Source organism: Bos indicus, chromosome 22, assembly GCF_029378745.1.
Source record: "Bos indicus isolate NIAB-ARS_2022 breed Sahiwal x Tharparkar chromosome 22, NIAB-ARS_B.indTharparkar_mat_pri_1.0, whole genome shotgun sequence".
In the NCBI taxonomy this organism is placed as follows: Eukaryota; Metazoa; Chordata; class Mammalia; order Artiodactyla; family Bovidae; genus Bos; species Bos indicus.
Genome location: NC_091781.1, coordinates 39483803 through 39506817, shown reverse-complemented (window position 1 = coordinate 39506817; position 23015 = coordinate 39483803). Strand labels below are relative to the sequence as shown.

The 23015-nt window shown below is 40.0% G+C and overlaps 1 protein-coding gene across 5 annotated transcripts in view; it reads left to right on the top strand.

Annotated features, from left to right (window-relative positions):
* Positions 1-23015, top strand: part of PTPRG (protein tyrosine phosphatase receptor type G) — a 773938-nt gene that overhangs the window by 189523 nt on the left and 561400 nt on the right. For all 5 annotated transcript variants that reach the window (XM_070777123.1, XM_070777125.1, XM_070777122.1 and 2 more), the window contains exon 2: positions 12526-12636. In XM_070777123.1, coding sequence (XP_070633224.1) covers positions 12526-12636 — 111 coding nt within the window. The remainder of the gene's footprint in view (positions 1-12525; positions 12637-23015) is intronic.

Sequence of the window (23015 nt, the reverse complement as noted above, 5' to 3'; positions counted from 1 at the left end):
CCTTGCTACCACTTGTAATTTGCTGTCTTTTTGACGACAGCCATCCTGACAGGTATGGGATGATATGTCACTGTTGCTTTGATTTGCATTTCCCTGACAGTTAGTGATGTTGAACATCTTTCCACCTTTTATCTGCCTCTTGACTACCTGTATGTCTTCTTTGGAAAAAAGTCTATTTGGCCTCTGCCTGTTTTTTAAATTGGGTTCTTTTGTTGTTGTTGAGTTACATGAGTTCTTTATTTCTGATATTTATTGAATAAATCATTCACAAATATCTCCTCTCATTCAGCTGGTTGCCTCTTTGTTTCATTGATGCGTCCCTCACTGTGCATAAGCTGTTTAATTTGATGTAGTCCCATCTGTTTATTTTTGCTTTTGTTTCTCTTGACTTTGGAGTCATATCTCATCCCTTAAGAAAAAAAAAATCTGTAAGACCACTGTGAAGGAGATTACCACCTCTGTTCGCTTGTAGGAATTGTATGGTTTCAGGTCTAACGTCTGAATCCAATGTGAGTTAATTGTTGTGTATGGTGTAATATGGTGGCCTGTTTTAATTCTTTTGCATATGGTTGTCCAGTTTTCCCAGCACCATTTTTTTTTTGAAGAGACTGTTCTTTCCCCATTGTGTACTCTTGGCTCTTTTGTTGTGAGTTAATTGTCCATATCCCTGTGGGTTTTTCCTGGGCTCTCTAGGGTTCCATTGATCTGTGTGTCTGCCTTTATGCCAATATAGAGGGTTTTTTTTTTTTTTTTTAAGAGAATCATTTGGGGAGGCAGAGAGAAGCCAGTTGGGCTTAAAGCCATACGCTTGTCCATGTTTAAATGATGATAAAACTGCTTTAAAAAAAATTCACCCACCTTCAATATCCATAGTAGGCAGTGTATACCTCCATAAGCATTATATAGGCAGGTAATTTTTTTCTTATAAGATACTGAGAATATAGTTATGCACTATTTAGCTCTAAAACAAAATATAGTGATAATAAGTATTCTGACCTTCTTTCTTTTCCTCCATTGTGTTTGTAAATAGATGTTTCTGATTTGTCTCTAATTAATTATCTTTTGCCAATTGGACATGTAAAAGCAAGTAATTGCTTGATTAAACTAGTGCAAATCCGAATTCAGGTGAAAAGGGGCAAAGGGGAAAATTGTAGAAAGTAATAGTAAAATAAAACTGAAAATAAACCAAGTAGGCTTTTGGTCAGACTCTTGAGAGTCCCTTGGACTGCAAGGAGATCCAACCAGTCCATTCTGAAGGAGATCAGCCCTGGGATTTCTTTGGAAGGACTGATGCTAAAGCTGAAACTCCAGTACTTTGGCCACCTCATGCGAAGAGTTGACTCATTGGAAAAGACTCTGCTGCTGGGAGGGATTGGGGACAGGAGGAGAAGGGGAGACAGAGAATGAGATGGCTGGATGGCATCACTGACTCGATGGACCTGAGTCTGGGTGGACTCCGGGAGTTGGTGATAGACAGGGAGGCCTGGTGTGCTGCGATTCATGGGGTCACAAAGAATCGGACACAACTGAGCAACTGAACTGATCTGATCTGATCTGATGTGAATATTAGGCTACTATTTGTTTTAAATTTTCCCTCCATGAACAGCCCTTTCCCACCACCGCCCCCACCCTCGACACAGGTGCAAATGTACATTTTATGAATGATTTGTCTTGACTTACCCTGGGAGCCTAGGTGATGAGCCACTGTTTTCTGCTCTTGCCAGTATCCCGGCCAGGGCAGAGTCACCTTTTCAAAGCATACATTGAGGAAAATGTTATACAGTTAGATTATGGTAATGGTTGCACAGCTCTGTAAATATACTAAGGCCTATTATGTATCAAGAAAGCTGTTTTAAAGGAAAGCACGTACGAGACATTGATTGCTCACTTGGAGTCCTTCATTGCTTTCCCAGACTGACCTAGAGCTCATGCTGCAGGGTCTTACACGTATTCCTCCTCCTCCTCTCCACACTGGCTCACGGAGCTTCAGCCAGGCTGGCCTCCTTACGCCACTGTCTTTCCTGCCTCAGTATCCTCATCCATGCCTGCCCCCCCGCCCCCCCATCCTGACCTCTGTCCTCCCATATGGTACATCAGTGCCTTCAACTAAAGTGATGTCTCCTTTATTGACTGATCTTTTTACTTTCCTTCCTTACTAGTATTTTTCCCTATTGTGTCATGCTTGTTTCACTTACTTTTTGTATTTGTTTTACCATGTACACAAATGATAATTTATGCATGGATTGATTGAACCTGCTAGTGGAAAGAAAGCTTCAAGATGGTGGGGGTAATGTTCAGTTCGGTTCAATCGCTCAGTCGTGTCCGACTCTCCGACCCCATGGACTGCAGCACGCCAGGCTTCCCTATATGGTGTGTGTCGTTGAGTTCCTTGGTGTTGTCGTATTCTGCCTTGGAAAGACCAGGGATACCTGCCTTACCATGTTTGCTAGAAATCTTCCTTTTGGCAAGAAAGGGTTAGGAACTACTGAGACAGGGTGGAGGTCGAGTGGGTATTTTGTTGCCTAGCAGTGCAGAGAACTCTTGAGACATAGACAGCTGGAGGCCACGGGGTGGCTGGCCAGCCTGGATTTATATAGTGCCTGTTACGTGGCCCCAGAGGCACCGGCTTCTGGGTTCACTAGCTAGGCAGGTCTGACCACACTGTGACTGGCTGGTGTCTAGGGGAAAGCTGTGTGGTGTCTGGAATGCCCTCTGTATGTGACCCCGGAGCCCAGGGACTGAAGTGCCTTCAGTGTGTTTTCTCCCATCTACTGTGGTCAGGAATTATCTTGGTGGGTATTTTTGTCACTGTGGAGCTTACTCTCTCCAAATTCTGGAAATGTGCATTATGGCACATTTTGCCAGGCTTGATAAGATGCACCATAGTTTTACAATGGGCACCCAACAATACTTAAGTCAAGTTTTTTTCTTTGCTGGTTTCTTTTTGTTCTATGAAGAATGCCCATCTCACTGAATATTTTTCATTCAATATTTCATAGGGACTATATGTATATATATGCCTCAGCTATATAAAAGGCCCGTGTTCTAAAGTTTATTCTTTGTTTCTCCGGGATAAAAAGTTGTCAGGCAGTCCCAGCTATAAATTTGAAACAAAAGAAAATATGAATGAAGGAAATTTATTAATTAGAGTCTCAGTTTGTTTCCCTAACTGAAATTTAACTTTGTATTTCTTTCTGCTTTAATGTAAGAGACTTTCTTTTTACAGATAAATTACCAATGTTTGTATAATTGTAATTGTAATTGGATATTTTCCACATCGTGTTAGGAAAATCACTCTACTTTTTTCTGGTGGAACTATCAGAACATGATTTTATCTCAGACAATTGGCAATAGTGGTGGGAGGAGTGGCTTTGACAAATCCTTTCTTTTGAAACTGTTAGGGTTTTAGTTTTCAGAGGCCCATGGAGAAACTTTATCACTTGTGATGCTTATTTAGTTTTGAGCAGGTGGAGTAACTATTAATTCACAGATGTTGTTATGAATCCTAAAACTCAGTTTTGTGAAGAATTGCTGTAGCATAGGGTCAGTTATGCAGGCTTGAGAGGAATATCTGGTTCAAGGCTATCTGTTCATAACAAAAGTTACATGCCTGTTTTGAATAATTGTACCTAAGCCACAGGATTATTGGAAGAAGTATGGGAGTCACTATGTTGATGGTACTTTTAATAGTGCCTTTTTCATGGACAAAGACTGAGTTAGTAACTAACTTATTCCTGAGTTAGGCCATGGGTGGAAAACCCAGATGTCTATAGAAACTAGATAAGAAATATACATCATCAGTGGGACTGGATGGGGTCATGATTCTTCTCTGAAGACCTACTCACTGCTTATATAGCGTATTTTTTTCTGTTTGAGAACAAAGTTCAGATTTCTCATTAATAAACACAGAGTTCTTTCTCAGATTTTCTCATGTTGACAAGTAGTTAAACACAAATACATGTATACACATAGAGTGGGTGAAACAAAACATCTGAGTCCATGGCTACATTTACCACAGTGGCCACCAGTTGAGATGGCTAAGCTGAATCTGCCAGTTCTGTTGATCACTAAGGATTCAAAGAGGTGGCACAGTTGTAAAATGAGAAGTACCGATTTCTGGCAGTTGACATTATTGCAATATTATCTATGTATGATCTTCCCAGGAATCTTGTGGAATCTAGAGACTTGATTCTTTGAGAACCAAGCAGTAGTAAAATGGGTTGGTAGTAGTAGTAAAATGGGTTGGTTATTTCTGTATGATGTTTGAAGTCAGGAGGCCAGTTCTTTTTTAGAAGGGTGCCTCTGAGCAAGAGTGAACCGAGATGTTTTTCAGATTTTCATCACACGTGTAATGAGCCCCCATTTAAATCAGTTATTTAAGTGTACCTTTTCTCGGATCTACTGTGAAGTGTGTTTTTTTATTTCTGAAATTTTTATAACTGTGACATAATTGAGAGCAGATGAATCACTCTAGTTTTTGGGGTTTCTTTTAGCTTTGTCAGATTTAAAAAGGAAAAAAATTCTTCCTTTTTTTAATCAGTGTTATTTTAACGTAAAATATGGAGGAGAAGGTCATTATTTTGCCTCTCTACCTGTCTGAAGGCATTTTTTACAAACCTGTAAAAATGTTTTCTATTTCCCGGATCTAAGATACTATATTGCTGTGTGATTTCTTCTTTCTTTGAACTGCCTTTGAGTTTTAGTAGTCTGTTTTACTTAAAAAATTCATGGCTGTTTATTAGGTATCTTTATCACTTTAGATGATGAAAAATACTTTTTTTTGTTGTAGTTGGGACAGTAGGTACATTTGAATGTGATAAAATAGGTAATCTACTGTAATAGAATCTATTGTATTTGAGGTTAGCTCAGTATCACAAACAACTGGAGGGAACATTTGTAATGCAATAGTTACAAAGGAATGCACTTTTTGATTCTACTTTTTGGGAAGCTCACTAAGTACTTTTCCTGCAATTAATTGAAATACAGGCACAAAAGGAGATGAGAGCCTGATGGAATATTTAATTACTTTAACTATAATTTGATACTTTTGCCCATTGTAGTCACGAAAAAGATAAAGGTTTATTCATTTTAGACTATTGTCTGGGACTTAATGTTCTTAAATGCACTCTAAAATTTAGAGAAAATTATATTTGATAGAGATTTCATCATCCTTGAGGGATCTTTAATTTGTTTGTTGTATGAGCAGTTATAATAGATATAAACAGGCTGCTTAACTGCTTGTCTGCCATTCTGGAAATAGACATTCTGCATTTGAAAATGTGAGTGCTTATTTTATATTGTAGTGGGCTTCTTTTTGGCAGTAACTCTGGAAGAGAACTAGGACTCTTAATATGAGAGCCATCTATCCATCGTCCTAAGTAATTCTCATCCTGGCCCTGGGGAACCAGAATGTCTTTGACGTTTTCATTTTTGGATGGAAGCTGACCAATTCTCCCAGGCTTCTAAGTCCCTTTGGCATCACCTAGAACTGGACATATAGTTAAGTGGAAATACCCTCAAGTGTCACTACACATTTTGTTTTGTATACAAGATATGTGACTTGTAGATGGAGTTTGGGGCTGTTCTCTTCATAAACAGACTCTGGTTTCACCTTTACATAACTACCGTCACACCCCCATTCCCCTGTATGATGATGTTGCTGTGCTAAAGTGGACATTGTTATATATTTTGGTAAGATGAAACAGTAATGTGGAGGAACAGTGTGGTCGTTTTGAAAGACTTGGTGGCCACTGTTTTCATTTCTTTGTAGGCACCTCTGACTTTCTTTCGTTTTCACATATATAAATGCACGTGTAAATGGAATCCTTTTGTCAAAAACAGACATTAGTTGTACTCTGTAATTTCTGTGTACACATTTGTAATTTTGAAAGAGAACATTATTTATCAATCCGTAACTATTTATTTTTATGTAGCTTCAGTGATCTTTCTCTCACAGGGAAACCAATGGAAAGACATCTATGTCAGGAATGTTATTTAATGTGGTGTTAAATGAGCCGGTCTCTTTGGGTGAGAAATATTCAGCCAGAAAGTTAACATGGCTTGAAACTTTTTGTCCCCTCTCAAGTCAACATTTCTGTAAAACACTGAGAGTAAAGGATGACACCAAATCCTTCTGAAGATATTGTTAAGGCAGATGGGATACACAGCTGCCTTTATATTCCCAGAATAAAAACATTTATTGTTACAAACTCTGTCTGGTGGCTCTGGGAAATTAAATCATGCACATAGGAAATCATTTTGTTGCTATCTTCTGTGGTAGGTAAGCTCTTTAGGATATTTTTGTAGAAAAGGATTGGGCCCTTGGGTCTGGAAACATTTTTATCTTTTTTGCTTTAGGCTGGAAATGAGGTAGGCTCCGTAGAAGTTGTGAGAGGGGATAGAGTTTATGAAGACTCCCTGATGAAAAGACCTGTCATTCAGTCAGCTTTCTGCATAACAACCAACTTAAAGATTCCCCCTACTGAGGGAGACCTGGGAGTCATTGGCTAGTTAACGCTATTGGTTTTGAAATCTCTACTTTTATCCTGTCAGCACTGAGAGAGACATTCTCCTGGATGATGGAAGTAGCTGGATTTTCCTTTTGTAAAATCGTATTGTCATATTATTATTATACTATCCAGACTCTTGAAAGCTATCCGAGTTTAATACTCCTCATGTCCAGGTTTGTTGTGTGTGTGTGTGTGTGTGTGTGTGTGTGTGTTGGTTCGAGTGTCATCAGACACAACCTCTTTGAAGAGGAGTGCGTAACAGTATATAGTGTTGGGCATTCTTTCTTTCTTCTCCACCTGTTATATCACTGTGAACCCTATTGCTTGAAGTATTATAAACCACTGCAAGCTCTCCTGAGCTTCTTGCTCTCAGATGACTTCACCTCCATAAACCATAGTGGGCTTGGTGCTGCAGAACTCGGAAGAATATGAAATATATGTTTGCATAATACCAACTCCTCCCTCTTGATAGTCACCTGATAACCATAGGCAGATTTACACTTCCTGTCTGTTCTGAGAAGTGAAACTGGATATTTTCATAAGCATGCACCATTTTTAATTGTGTAATTAAGTTGCTGACATAAGCAAGTAAGCAATTTCACATTAAGGTAAGGATCCGTAAAGGCATGCATTTACATAATTTAATTTTCTGCACAGAAGATATTGAAAATCAATAGCATGATTCATAACCTCACCATATCATTGTCATGCTGCCGTTGGTTGGCTGTTGGAGTTGAGAAGAGTGCAGAGAGTATTAAAATTGATTGAATTTGGTATGCTGAGTCTGTGTCTTTACTTGGGAACCACAGATGTTTCTTTTTGTAAATCTTTGCTCCTTGCCAATGAGATGTTAGGTTGCTTAATATACTCTGTATACAGTTTTTGACTGCTGTTCAAATAATTTTTAAAAGTTGCTTTTAGGGAGCGCTTTGTCATATGATCAAAATACATTTGAAGAAGGGACTTGAAATTGTGTTTTCAATTATGCGGTACAAGTAATACATGATAATGTTCTCATGAGGGGGAAAAATCACACACTACTGACATAGATGGAATAAAATGAAAAACTAAATATAGTTACCTTTAATGAATAGTTGATGTGTTAAGAGAAATCTGCTGCTGGGGTGGTAAAGATCTTTGCCACCTGGTTCATTTCTGAGATGCTTCCTAAATGCCTGTTAGATCCTCCAGCTAGTTCCTTCTAGCTTCATGTTTTAGATGTTTGATCTTTCTGATAGGTGAGCAGTGATTAAAAAGCGAGACAGTAGGGAAGAAGACAGTGTTTTTGCTTATGGCTCATGAAAGCATACGTACACACACACACATACACACACACACACACACACACTCTAGACGCTAACATAGGCACCATCGGTTTTTCTGGTGTTTGTGTATTCATTCAATCACTCAGTCACTCATTACTGAGCGCATCCCATATATCAAGCTCTGTCGTGTGAGGTAGGTTTAGAGCTCCTTGTCTCAGGGACCTTGGCGCTCTTCATAGGTTATACAGCATGTCCTTGCAAAGCAGGTCTTCCTGCCCATTCTTACCTTGCTGGGTTCAACCTGTGTCATTCCTGAGTACTTTGGGGTATGTGATGACCAAGTTAACCCACCTTCCGTGGGATGGCCCTGCCCTCTGTCACTTCTAGTCTGTTGGTCTTTATACAGCAAAGCCACGCCCCTTCCTTTTGGCCCAAGTGAAACCCCCTTTAGACAGGCAGTCCCCCTGCCCAGAGCAGAGGCCTTGCACTCCCTTGTGATGTGTTTGGATGGCTGGGAAAATCCCTGCACTTCGGGGTATGGGTTCTGTTACTTCCCACAGTCAGGGGAGCATCTTCTGATGCGTACCTCCCTGTGTCTTGGGTTGGACATATCTTTGTAGATGTGCTTTATCACTGATAGTTTAGTGGGCTTGGAGAGCTGCCGGATGTGAGACCCTAAAACCTATGGCTTGTATGCAGTCAGTTAAAGAGTGTCGGGATTACCGTCTCCTTCTAAGTACTTGGCTGAAGTACTTACCTGATGAAACTTTGGACTCTGTAGCGCCATACTGCAAGCAGGATGGGTAATGTAACTGCTGCTGGGCTTTGTTCTCCTTTGCTGCTCCCTAATATTCTCAAAGGTTCTGAGAAATATTGGGGCTTCCCAGGTGGCACTGGTGGTAAAGAACCTGCCTGCCAGTGCAGGAAATACAGGAGATATGGGTTGATCTCTGAATCAGGAAGATCCCCTGGAGGAGGAAATGGCAACCTACTCCAGTATTCTTAGGTTTCCCTAATATCTCAGTTGGTAAATAATCCACCTGCAATGCAGGAGACCCCGGTTCGATTCCTGGGTCATGAAGATCCACTGGAGAAGGGAAAGGCTACCCACTCTGGTATTCTTGGGCTTCCCTTGTGGCTCAGCTGGTAAAGAATGCGCCTGCAATGTGTGAGACCTGGGTTCAATCCCTGGGTTGGGAAGATCCCCTGGAGAAGGGAAAGGCTACCCACTCCAGTATTCTGGCCTGGAGAATTCCATGGACTCTACAGTCCATGGGGTCACAAAGAGTCAGACACGACTGAGCAACTTCTACTTTTCACTTTCCAGTATTCTTGCCTGGAGAATCCTATCATGGACAGAGGAGCATGGTGGGCTACAGTCCATAGGATCACATAGAGTCAGACATAACTGAATTGACTTAGCATGCACACATGCTTCATGTATGACTGACTGAGAAATAAAACACTTTCTAGCAAAGAAAAAAACCTGGGGATACTAGGTATGGAGACTATGATTCTAGTGGGTCTGGTATAAAGTGTATAAATTAATATCCTTGAGGATACCTCATTTATACCTCATTCCTTCTTTACTTTTATACCTGGTTCATTTGTTGGTGAGCAGAATCTGGCTGGATCTCTGGTTTGGTTCAAATTTGTCTTAAGTGCTCAGGTTTACGCCACACTGGTGTGATTCTTGGAGTAGGCTATTCATTTCTTTGGCCAGGTCTTTACTAAAATTAAGACAGGCTTATTTAACCCGGCAAGTTACAGGCTGTGAGTGTGAGTGGACAGTGTCACAATGAACAGGGCCTAAGGTCCAGCTCTGCAGGGAGGTTTGTGGTTCTTATCGCTGGTTGAAAAATAGAATAGCCTGGAAAACTTTTAGCAACAACAAGAAAAAATACTGCTATTTTGATTCCACACCTTAGACTAAAGATGAATCTCTGGAGGCAGGGTCCAACGCATAGGGTCTTTATTTTTTGTTCTGTTTTTAAAGCAGCTTGGGTTGAGAGAACTCTAGTCCAACAATAGCATTTTCTGCATGGAAAAATTGATTATTGGGTGTTGTATCCTGTTTGAAGGTCACCAAGGTCACATTAGTGACATTGGGGGAAAAGTAAGCATTGGTGAGTAATTGGTCATGTAACTATAAGCCTTCCAGGGGTTGATTTCAAATTGGCTTTGTCCTGATCTTCAAGTTTTTCAACCGAATTGATCCATAGATTTTGCATTTTCTGGCTTGGTTCCATTTTGAGCACCTTTGCTGATCCTGTGCTCGACCCTCAACCACCCCCATGAGGCTTCAACTTTTGTCATAATACCTTCAGCAAGAGAGAGAAGACTCTCTCGGACTGGCTGGTGTCCCCATTCCCAAACATATATATCACTAAGCTAAACCTACCAACCTCACAGGATTGGTATAAAGGATGACACCAGGTACTATGAGGAAAGCACCTTTTTCAGCTCTGGGCATGTGGTGCTTTTTAAATACCTGATAACATAGTGGAAATTTGTTGCAGTGTCTCTGCTTTGGTAATCTTCATACCCTACTCCACCGGCTGGGTCACAAGTCATGGATGAGACAGCCAGTCCTGTTGCCCTGGCAGCTCCAAAGGTGGGCTTTGTTTCACTTACTCTACTGAATCACTGCAAACCATGCCCCTGACCCCAGTGGTATGTATGGGAATGGGGGCACGGTTTTTACTCATTGTCCTCGTACAAAGAGGAAGGATTATTTGGGAGTAATTATTTAGAGTGAATTAGCTCTAAGAAGTGTAGTAAACAGATACATAAAATGTCTCCCATAGGCACAGAAATAAGCCGAACAATTTAGGAAACTTTTTAATGGGTATTTGGCTATGTGGGTGAACCTCAGTTTCCCTATCTGTAAAACAGAGCTAAAAATACCAACCTCATAGGGTCATTATGAAGATAACACAAGTTACTATGAACAGACCATGAAGTCAACCAAGTAGTTTGCTTTAGTGGAGGAAAAAAATAGATGAAGAAATGGGAAATTTTGTTTTTTATCCCCGGAAACTTAGAATGATCAACTTTCTGAGATTCTGAATGGCTTACCTGCAAGAGTACAGGTTGGATTGGATCATATATACCTAAACTGCCATCATTCTTATAAAATGGTTAGTAACTTAGGTTTTGACTCTGTCATTCGGGACCAAACAGCGGGCATACATGACGCCTGGTTTACTTTGCTGATTTGTGTCTGGATTTTATAAGATTCTCATTTCCCTCCAAAGGGCTTGTATTTGTGGAGTAGCTCTTGTTCAAGCTTTGTTTCTTTTAAAGCCAGTCTTGGCAACTGACATGCAAGCATAAAGTGTAATACTTACATATTTCCTGATTTTCCTTCCTGACCATCACATTGTGAACAAAATTAATGCCATCATGGTGAGATGATTCCTATTATCACTACTCTGGCTAATTTGAAATAGAGACTGTATTGTGCTTTCTTGGTGCCTTCAGAGTCTTAAACTGAATATATAGCTCCTCTAATCATTCTCCTTGCTTTTCAGAGGCACACTTGATTTTGTTTGGGTGCATTTAAATATTAACACAGACAGCTGGGATGTATTGTTTGAAGTGTAGCTCCAATTCATTTTGGATTCTGGGCACCTGAGATACTTGTCTTCTGACACATCGGGGCAGTCAGGTGTGGGCTCACCACAGAAGAAATTTGCATCCATGAAGTGGCTGGGAGGGGAGGGCTTTGAACACTATAGCAGGCAGATGGAAGCTCTTGATAATGGGGTAGAAAATTGGATTCATTTTGAGTTTTCAAAGAAATGCATCATTAAACAGTGCTTCTTTTCTGAGCATTGCTGGCCTTGGAGGGTTTCAGGTTTCATATCTTCAGATATAATAGGTGACTCTGGGATCCAGAGTTTGTGAAGGACTGGTTCTTAATCACGGGGTGGCTCCCAGGCCTGAGACTGTGCTGTGTTTGGATGGTAGAGGCCGGAGCTCTGTGGCATGCATACTTATGTTGGATTCCTTGATCTGCTGCATACTCAGTGTCCCTGAGCGTTCATTCCTCCATCTGTAAAAGAGATGGAATGACTCCTTGCTCAGTGAATATTAAATAAGGCTGGACGCACTTTGCACCTAGGGTATAGGCTTATACACACAGTTGGAACCAAAGCTGCGAGTTCCAGGTCTGCTAGTTGTTAAAGTTACTCAACTACTCTAAGCTGTAGTTTGCTTATCAATAGAATGGGCCTGTTACTGAAACTGCATCTGTTGCCTGGTGGTGTGTTGCAAATTATACAAGATGATGCATGTAAAGGGTTTAGTGCACCTCGGGTTCATGGTACGGAGAAAAGATTCACTGTAGTTCGGTCAGACGGTGAAGAATCTGCCTGCCAGCGCAGGAGACCAGGATTCGAACCCCGGGTCAAGAAGATCTTGGAGAAGGGAATGGCAACCCGTTCCAGTATTCTTACCTGGAAATGCCCCTGAACAGAGGAGCCTGGCAGGCTACAATCTATGGGGTCGCGAAGAGTTGGACATGCCTGAGCGACCTAACACATACACAAGCTATTGTTAGTATTAATGATAATCCTTGTAATCTCCTGAGGTTCTCCTGTAGTTGTTGTTCTATAAAGTCAGGAAGTTCTATTCAGCTACCCCAAGGTCTGTGCTTCTAGGCAGTTACAGAGCTGTGTGCATTTGACACCGCTCCTGGGTGCAGCAGGGGGACGGTTTTGACTCACTGCACCTCTCCTGTCTTGCAGCGTTGACGGAGGGCTACGTGGGGACCCTGCACGAGAACAGACAGGGCAGCTCGGTGCAGGCGCAGATCCGCAGGCGCAAGGCTTCGGGCGACCCATACTGGGCCTACTCGGGTAAGTTGACTGGTTCCCATCGTGATCATACGGGCCAGTTCACGTCCCATTACACTTACTCAAAGGCACACTTTTAATCAGTTTCACGCCTGATTTCTGTTTGTTCAAACCTTTTGTAGTTCCCTGAAAGTTGAAATATTCAAGCCTGTTTTTCCTCAAGGTGATAAGTACCTTAATTTATCTCCCACCTGTTTCCTCAACCTGCCTTTTCCCCTCAATTTGCATTTATTTCTGAACTTTACTTGTTAATGAGTTATTGTACCAAACTTGTAATTTTCCGAAAGACGTGGCCTTTTCTTGTCTCTTCCCAGAGGCTGTGATTTCAGAGAGCAGAAAATATAAGCTTTGTCTCAAGCTGCTAAATATCTGCTAAATATTGCAAAGCATCACGTATCAAAATGACCTATTATGCTTTAATCTAAGAAACGCAACTTTATTTTCTAATCAGATCTTGCTAGTTTTATATATTTCAGCCCACTGCGATATTGCTGTAGCTCTTTTCAATTGGAGTCAGTGAAGAGAGAGTATACATTATTACAACTCTGAGTACTACTTTGGAAATAATTTTCTTACATTTTAAGGGGCAAAAAAAAAAATCTACAAGAATATACAGGCCTTTCTGGTTTATGCGTCTAACAACTATCAAAAAAAAGACAGGTGATCTAAATCTCTCTAAAAGAGATTTTGATGCTCAAAAATATATGGGAAATGTATTTTTAGCTAATTAAGGAGGAATTTTTGAGCAAGATAGACCACTTTGGAAATCACTATAGCACTGAATAATTCAAATTTTTTTATGAAAGTGCTTGGAGGCACAGAGTATTAGTCTCAATAATAAATGTATGCATTTTCTATGTTGTGGCTCATAGAACTGAAAGGTATTATTGTCATGATTATACCCTGGTCTTAAACCCTGAATTTCCACCTGCAAATCCTGTTAAGTTTATGTCAGTATAAAATTTATAGGCCTGATCTTTAATTACACCTTATCTATTGGCTTTTTGCATCCTTTTGTCTATTGATAAATCTCCTGCCCCTCTAGGGAGAATAGACTATCTATTTTGTTTTGCAAGAACAGATAGTGATTCTGAAGTCTTCCATCACACCCCATTCCTTGAGATTAGAATTATCTAATTAGAAATTTTTTTGTCACCATTTCTGATAAATGAAGGAAATTGGGAGATGAAGGCTGAAATTATATATATATCGGTTCCTGCCAAGAAACCCAAAGAAAATTTATCATTTTGTTTTCTGTGGCTCTGATAGAAGTTAAGAAGAGGCATAAAGTGGCCTGCTGTTTACATTTCATCAATTTTGAAAATAATGCTGTTGGGAAATAGGAATTTATATGACATCAGCATGTACGGTTGCAGACGGCAGTGACTTTTCCCATTATTTAGTTAAGAGTGGGCATAATTAGTAGTGTGGTCTTTGGGGTGGAGCAGTGGTTGATCGTCTTAACTCTGGACTTGACGAGTCTCCATTTTGTATTTCTGGAATGCATTGTGTCTGGATTTGAAAACTGCTTATATCGGTGGACTTCCCTGGTGGCTGAGATGGTAAATTGTCTGTCTACAATGCGAGAGACCTGGGTTTGATCCCTGGGTTGGGAAGATACCCTGGAGAAGGAAATGGCAACCCACTCCAGTACTCTTGACTTGAAAATCCCATGGACGGAGGAACTCAGTGCAGGCTACTGTCCATGGGGTCGCAAAGAGTCGGGCATGACTGAGTGACTTCAGTTTCTTTGTATCGGTGGAAAAGCTCATAGGTTATCTTCAGTGGGTTGGCATGCTCTTCATAAAGAATCTGGTAGTCTTGGGCCTCGCAGGGCATGTGGTCTCTGTTGCAGCTATTCAGCTCTGTTGTTGTAGTGCAGAGGCAGCCATAGGTAGATGGACAAACTAGCTGTGTCCTCACAGAAATGTATTTATGACAACGAAATTTGAATTTATTATAATTTTCATGTGTCAGGAAATCTTATATTTTAGTCTTTTTTCCCTCAACCTTTTAAAAATAGAGAAACCATTCTTTGCAGGCTGTACTAAAATTGGTGGCTGGTTGGATAGGGTCCACAAGCTGTAGTTTGTCAACCCTTGTTTTAGTTGTACTTTTTTCTGGAGCCAGGATAAGGCAGTTATTTGAAGAATCCCTTAGAAGGGTATAGACTGGCTTAGAAGAATCACTGAAGTAACTTGCTAGGCATAATGGGGAAAACAAAAGTTAAAGGAGAAGAAAAGCATAAGAGAGTCACCAGCTGAGGTGTATAGTCATCTTCTGGAACATTCCATGGTATCAATGGTTATTTTCAATAAAGTGGTGAAATACTGGTTTTCACATCAAGAAGTCTTAGGATGTTCTTTGGCACTTGAACTGCACTTCCCTGTAGAGGGAAATGGTTTTGAATTGAGCAATAGTGAAGTAGTCCACTTCATGAGAGAGGGGTTTAATGGTCCAGGTGTTAACCTCATGACTCTAATTCACAAATTTGTATTAGTTCTTCCTAAGATAAGGCACTGATATACTTTGGGGGTGGGGGTTGGTGTTGTGTGTGACAGAGTGATTTTTCAAGTCATGTATGTAGACTGTGATTCAATTTAATATCTACCATTAATATCTCTTAATATCTTTATGATGTTGGGAAGGCATTTAACTGCTTGGAGCCTCAGTCTTCCCATCTTTGAAAAAGGAATTATTAATAGAACTTCCCTCATAAAGCTGTTAATGGGAATGAAATGAGATGTGTGTGAAAAATTTAACAAATTCTGGGCATAAAGTGCCTAATGTTACTTTTTGCTGTTTTTCACACTATTAGTACTTTTGTTACTGGTAATACTGTTGTTATTGGAATTCTCTTTTGGGTGCTATGATTGTTACTGGGAGATCCCTAGGTAATCCTTGGAGCTCAGCAAGCTAAATTCTATCAGCCATAATTCATAAGAATTGCCCATTTGAGATTTGGGAATGAGGGTTCAGCGAACAAACTATCCTCAAGTTCAGGGCTTGGCAGACTACAAACGTCCACCTGTATTTGTGTGTAAAGTTTTATTGGGACACAACCATATCCATTTTGTTGGCTATTGTTGATGGCTGCTTTCATGTTAAGACTGCAGAGTTGAATAGTTACCACACAGAACTTTGACCAAGAAGCCTAGACTATTATCAGTTAGCCCTTTACAGAAAAGGTTTGCCAGCTCCTGATCACATTGGTGCAGCTGGGGGTTTTGAGCAGATGTTCAGTTCAGTTCAGTTCAGTTGCTCAGTCGTGTCCAACTCTTTGCGACCCCATGAATCGCAGCATGCCAGGCCTCCCTGTCCATCACCAACTCCCAGAGTTTACTCAAACTCATGTCCATCGAGTCGGTGATGCCATCCAGCCATCTCATCCTCTGTCGTCCCCTTTCCCTCCTGCCCCCATGAGCAGATGTTAGCCTGACTCAGAAACAAAACTGTGCAGAGATTTGGAACATGTCTCTCTTTTTCTTCTGGCCTTGCATTTCCCTTGAGCTGAAATGTCCCCAGCAAATGTTCTAGTTAGCATTCACAGTGATTCCTGTGTTCCTGCTTTTGAAAAATTCTGGGAAGAATACAGATGAGGAAGTGATATGTTTTAGGAGGTGGAACAGGGAGAGGAATCGGTGTTGGTGGTCCTGGGGCCCCTGGGTTCTGGTGTCCTTCATCGTTAGGTTGCCTTTGGGTACAGGGTGGGGTTTGGTGAATGATGCTGATCTGGTTATTCTGGTAGCAGCCCACTGGTCACTTGAGGAGAGTTACATAAGTAGTTGAGCTGTGGAGAACTTGTTTTAAGGATATTGTCATGATCATACTTCATTAATAGTGTGACTTACCACGTTAGGACTAGGCAAGTGATTTCAATGTCACTGCATCATCTTGGATAATATTTATATTTGAAAATGATCAACAGCCTTACTTCATAGGCGTATTGTGTGATGCCACTGTGCACACCAGCAGCTTAGGAGGACTGTTTATTGAGGAGCCTGGAGACTGGTGTTTTAGTCCCGTTGTGCCCATCTGAAGATAGACTGTCTCTCTGGTTCTTAGTTATTTCTACTCTAAAAAGGAGTGGTCATAATGTCTGAGTTTAGTGTGAAAACATCATGCATTGGAGAAATGAAACAGAACATAAATGTAAGATTATTATCATTAACTGTTAATAATAATGAAACTTCAAGATTGCTTTATATCTTTGGATATATTTTCCTTATACCAAGAACAGGAAAAAGGGGGGGAGGACACCTTTTGGTGTATTTCATACAGAATTACATTGAGAAAAACAGTAACAATAATTTAGGTGTCTACTGGAAATATTAAAATACCTGCAATGCAGATGTGGGTTCGATCCCTGAGTTGGGAAGATCCCCTGGAGAAGGGAATAGCTACCCACTCCAGTATTCTGGCCTGGAGAAATCCATGGACATGGGATCACAGAGTCCGACACAACTGAGCAACTTTCACTTTTTTTACTTCTCTTCTATTGGTTTTCTTGACTAAAATACAGCTATTTTTTCTGTGTTATTTGAGGTGATGACAGCTCATGAATTTTGGAGTTCGCCCAGAACTTCTGTAAGTATTACACAAAAAGTAACACATGCTAGGTAGGTCATTGTTGCCGGAAAGGGAAATGAGAAACAAATTTGGAGCAAGTTCAAGTAGAAATTTGAGGCATTTTTATAAAGCTTTCTGTTTCCTCTCCGCCTCCTCAAAGACTTAGGGAAAAACAGGTGGTGGGTTTCTCCTCCCACGCCGTTTTAATTTATCCTCTTCAGTGGTTTTCTTCATTTTTAATAATCTGTATCTCATGTTCTTTTTGTGTAGATAGATTCTGTGACTCAATTCGGGTGGGGGGGGCATTTCTAACTTTTAGAGGACTCCAAAATTGAGATATGCCATGAGCAAAATTCCTTGAAAGAAGTGTCTGGTGTGGCACCAGGTGAAGGTCAAGCAGGATTGCTCTCAGAGGTGTTCCTTCCTGGCCAGGAAATTGTGGGATGAGATTTCCAGGGGCCTTGCGGGTTGTCCTGGGGTTTGATGACTTGCTCAGCTCTAAAATGGAGATAAAAGGACATACCTTATATGGCATTGAGAGCTAGCAGTAATACATGTACTCACTGGGTATGGCTGTTAATCACATGGCCACCCCACTGCACTGTGCATATGAACATCTTGTTTTATAACATGCGTGTGTGTGTGTGTGTGTGAGAGAGAGAGAGAGAAAAGGGAAAAGGGAAGGGGAAGAGGCAGAGAGAGAGAGTTTTCCCGAGCTAAATGTAGAGTTTTTAAGGACAAAGATTATAGCTTATTATTCTTGTTTTTCCTGCTGTGTGCCAGAATATCTCCTCTTGTATGTATTTGGAACATATTTTTCAAGTAGGTGAATGCATGGATGGATAAATGAATTCATACCAGAGTCTGGAACTCACGAAGGGGATCTTGCCGTGAAATCCAGATACGTTAGTGGGTGATTTACAAAAGGTTTTGCCGTTGGATCCTTTTAAGTAACGAGCTCCCCTGGTGAACGTAAGACATAATTAAATTCCTAAAGTAACATTTCCATGCCTATTTCTAATAACATCTGTACAGGGTAAAGCAAAATACACAAATGCCTGCCCAGGTCTGCTTTTGTCATTAGAAGAGTGGAAAGCACTGTGGAACCTGTGCCCCGCCCCTGATACCTCCTACGGAGTCTCCTAAGGGAATCATTTCCCCGGAGACATTCCCTTTGCCGCAGAGACCTTCTGATCTGATGGGACCACACTGTTGAGATCGAGTCTCGTTAAGTCCCGGCTCAAGGGTATGTCTACCTGACTGCACTCTCTTCGCTCATCAGTTTGCTCTTTATTTTTGACAATGAGTTTCTATCTTCTTTACAATTCTCTAGTAATCTATTTACAGTTTCAAAGTAGAAGTTATTGTGTGCCAGCTGTTGTGGTGTAGTGGGAGGGGCCAGAGAAATTCCTCAGAATGGCTCCTGCCAGCTTCCCTTAGAGATGGACAGGTGTTTGCCAGGACTGCAGAAGCCTGGAGGCATAAACAGCCTAGCCTTGACTGGGGAGCTGGAAGTACCTCACTGGGTCTGGGGCGTGTGGTCAAGTGGAAGGAGTTAAGGGAATAACGCAGCGTATCGGAAGTAGACCAGGAGGGGTCCAACAGAATTCTCCTAGTGACCTAGAACTCTGAGGGACACATTTAAGGCTTTTATGGTGAAAATGGTCTAAGTTGGTTTTATGTTTGAGTGAGACCTCAGGTTGTAGGATTAAGGATTGGTCAGCACGGGAAGAGAGCAGAAACTGTGAGAAATGTTGAGGTTGTATTGTCAGGAATTTGAGATATGAAAGAGCCAGTGGGAATTGATTACATTTTGTATATGAAAGAGAAAGCAAATGAATTGTCTGAGATGTTCCCCAGAATGATTGAAGAGGGCACTGCATTTAATTTAAATGAGTAAGTGAGGAATGGTGGGTTGGTTGTAAAGATAAATTTGGACTTGAACCTATTAAGACATGGTATAGTATTTTGTTCATATTTTATACCCTTTAAACTTTATGTTTCTTGAGCAGAACCTTTGTCTGTAATTAATCTTTATACCTCCCTGTTTCTACCTTAATGTTTTGAAATAGAAATAGTTTATGGGACAAAGTACAAGCTATTTTTTCCTGTAGGTACTCGTTGTTGTTATTTTTCTTTTTGCACTTGATCTATGATTACAAGGATAGATAGAGTGAGAAAAAAACACGTGTGGTCACACAGTAATCAGGACTTTATGTATAAAAGAGAAAAATGTGGTGCCATATGCCTTAGGTACCTTGAACATTTTTCCGTGCAGACTTTGGCTTTTTTCTCTTCCATCGTTTGAACAAAATTATTCTAGTAACTTAGAGATGTGTTCTTTATCTTCTTCTTTTTAACTTTGTTCTAATCTGTGCCACTTGAGTTCAAACATTTCTTGGCATCTTCTCTCTGGAGGTGGTTTCACAAGCGTTTGTAAAGCTAACAGATGCTACTATATGTTGTAAGAGGACATCAATAAACTCCTTAGGGTCCTTGTGACCCTTGGCAAAAGCATATTAGTAGATGAAGTTTTATTCAATGCTGGGTTGGTATCAAGTGCTGTGTAACAGTGATAAAAGTTTCAATTGTTGCTATGATGAGATGTTTAAAACGTGGGTAAATGGAAGGCTGAAAGTTTGGGTTTTAATTCGGCCTTGAAGGTAGCAGGTTGATGGAGCCTTTTTTTTTTTTTTTAAAGGACTCTGGCATAATCTATGAAAATATTGAATGCTGGTAGTCTTTGATGTAGCGCCTGTGCTTCTAGGAATTTGTCTTTCAGAAACACTTGTATGTATCCCAGCGTGCCATTGTGAGTGTAACAGCCTAAAGAACCATCAGTGGTGACTTGAGTAATTTTAGTACATCCTTATCATGAAATGCTTAGTAAACATGTACCAATATGAACGAGGTTGAACTACAAGATGCATAAAATAATTTGGGTAATAGGTCTCATCAGTAAATAGAACGAAAAGTTGGGAGACTGTACACAAAGGTTAATTGTGATTATCAGTGAGAAATGGTGGATACTGCCTTTTTACATTTATATGTATATAATATTATAATATCTTATAGAAATATATCTGGAATGTTTTATTTTATTATGCCAATACATTCATAATATTTCCTAAAATAATTCTTTTATAATAGATGGCTGAGTTTCATCAAATTTAGGCAGTTTTCTTTGTAACTGTTAATATTTTGAGGGGAGAGGAAGAAGAAAAAACTGCAAAGAAAGCCAGAAGGAAAGGAAAAGCCGTTTTTGTCTCTTTAATTGGCTATATCTACATTTTTCAAGTGAAATATTTTCACTGGCATTTCAAATTTTATAAGATGCTGATATGAGCCATGCAGAAATTAATGCACTGATATTGATGCAGTTTGAACATCAAGATTTATTGTACAGAGCAGTAAATATTGACGCAGGCAGAGGTAAGGTCAATATTTGCTTTGATATAACATAAATCTTAATATTTAGTAATCTTTACATTTAGTGGGTCTACAGAAGGCATACAGAGAATTATCTATAAGTATGTATTTTTCATACCTGTGATGGATCAAAGTCAGACATCTTTTTTCCTGGTCATAAATTTGAAAGGATGATACTCTCTCCTTTAAAACTGGTATCTTTGGGGCAGGGGCCGGGTGAGTATGGGTTAGTAGAGGAACATGATTAATTTAAAGATTTCAAAGGAATAGCATACCTAGCCTTACACATGCCTGATAATTGAAGAGCCAGTGATTTGCAATGTGCTGTGTGATTTACTTAAAGGCTACTCGTTTTCCTTTGTAACCTAACAAAATGTACTCATTTATTATATGCAGTTTGGTTTGTAAAACCCACTTTCTGACTGTATAAAAGAGAGAAACGTTTCTGTCATTCCCTTTGGATATTGTTAAGTTCTGTTATGTGAAATTTTTTGGCAAATAAAATATTATTCATATATGTCTTGCTGAGTAACATTTTATTGGGTTTCCCTTGCAATCATTAAGATGAACTACACCCTTATTCCTTATCTTGTCTCTCTCTTGCTGAGGTGAGCCTTAAAAAAGTAGGGGAAAGCTTACTGAATTTCATTAGCTTTTGAACTTTTATCAGTAGTATTGCCATTACGTGGCTGAAATGTCTACTGTGTGCCTAAAGAGGGCTATTCTATTTGTTTACATATAGACAGGAACTTGGTTTAAGCTCAAGTTTAATCTTGTATTTGAGCAAAAGTGTTAAGTGATATATGGTTGTGTTGTGGTGAGTCCACCTTGAATATTGCTCCTGTCTGATACCCACGCAAAATGCTGTCTTTGGTCTTCAATAGTTTGTTAAGTGATCCTGAAATTAATCTCACTTCCATCTCTCAGCTGCTAATTTCCCATGACCCTATTTGAGATCAGTAGCATTAAACATAGAACATCTTCTTGGTTTTCTTCCTTGCTATTAAAAGTTAACCTTTCCTCCATTTCAGTTATATTAAACTCTGTATTTTATCATGTAATTAAGACTTTGTTTAGGTGAAAAAAAAAAAAAAAAAACAAATCAGTAGTAGGTGTATCATGTGGAACCTTGCCTTCTTGACAAATGCCTTCTGGTAACTTTAGGAATCCTTGCTTTTCATTAATAATACTACAGTGTATAATAAATAATGTTTTCCCTGAGTGTAGTATTAAATGTGATTTTTATGTCATGTGAAAAATGACTCTACTGTGGTATAAGTACTTGACTTTAGCATAATAAAGTCATTTCTTCTTAAGTTCTCTATCAAGGAGAAACTCACAATTTAGTGCTAATAGGTCTATAATAATTGTCTGTCACTTGCCAATATCACTTTTTAAAAGAAACAGGTCTTGCCCAGGGCCTTCACCTGGAAGAGTATTTTAGAATTTGATCCTGTGACTTTCATTATATCCTGGTATCCCTAATTTATGAAAGGCTGTGCTTATTTTCTGTTTTGGTGTGTTAAGATTCCTATTAATTACATATTTAAGATTTTATAAAAAGTTAGCCAGTTTAAGAATAAAAGTTAAAAGTCAGCAATTGTACAGCTGGGTGTTCCAATATCACAAAATAAGTCTTCACTAGGAGATGTTATCACCATTTTGGAAGGATTGAAAAGCCTCTTATATGCCATACAATCAACCTGCATCTCTGCTGAGAAAAAAATCATGAAGGGTATCAGTTCAGTTCAGTCACTCAGTCGTGTCTGACTCTCTGTGATCCCATGAATTGCAGCACGCCAGGCCTCCCTGTCCATCACCAACTTCTGGAGTTCACTCAACCTCATATCCATCGAGTTGGTGATGCCATCCAGCCATCTCATCCTCTGTTGTCCCCTTCTCTTCCTGTCCCCAATCCCTCCCAGCATCAGAGTCTTTTCCAATGAGTCAACTCTTGGCATGAGGTGGCCAAAGTACTGGAGTTTCAGCTTTAGCATCATTCCTTCCAAAGAACAACCAGGACTAATCTCCTTTAGAATGGACTGGTTGGATCTCCTTGCAGTCCAAGGGACTCTCAAGAGTCTTTTCCAACACCACAGTTCAAAAGCATCAATTCTTCGGCGCTTAGCTTTCTTCACAGTCCAACTCTCATATCCATACATGACCACTGGAAAAACCATAGCCTTGACTAGACAGACCTTTGTTGGCAAAGTAATATCTCTGCTTTTGAATATGCTATCTAGCTTGGTCATAACTTTCCTTCCAAGGAGTAAGCGTCTTTTAATTTCATGGCTGCAGTCACCATCTGCAGTGATTTTGGAGCCCCCAAAAATAAAGTCTGACACTGTTTCCACTGTTTCCCCATGAAGGGTATAGGTATTCTT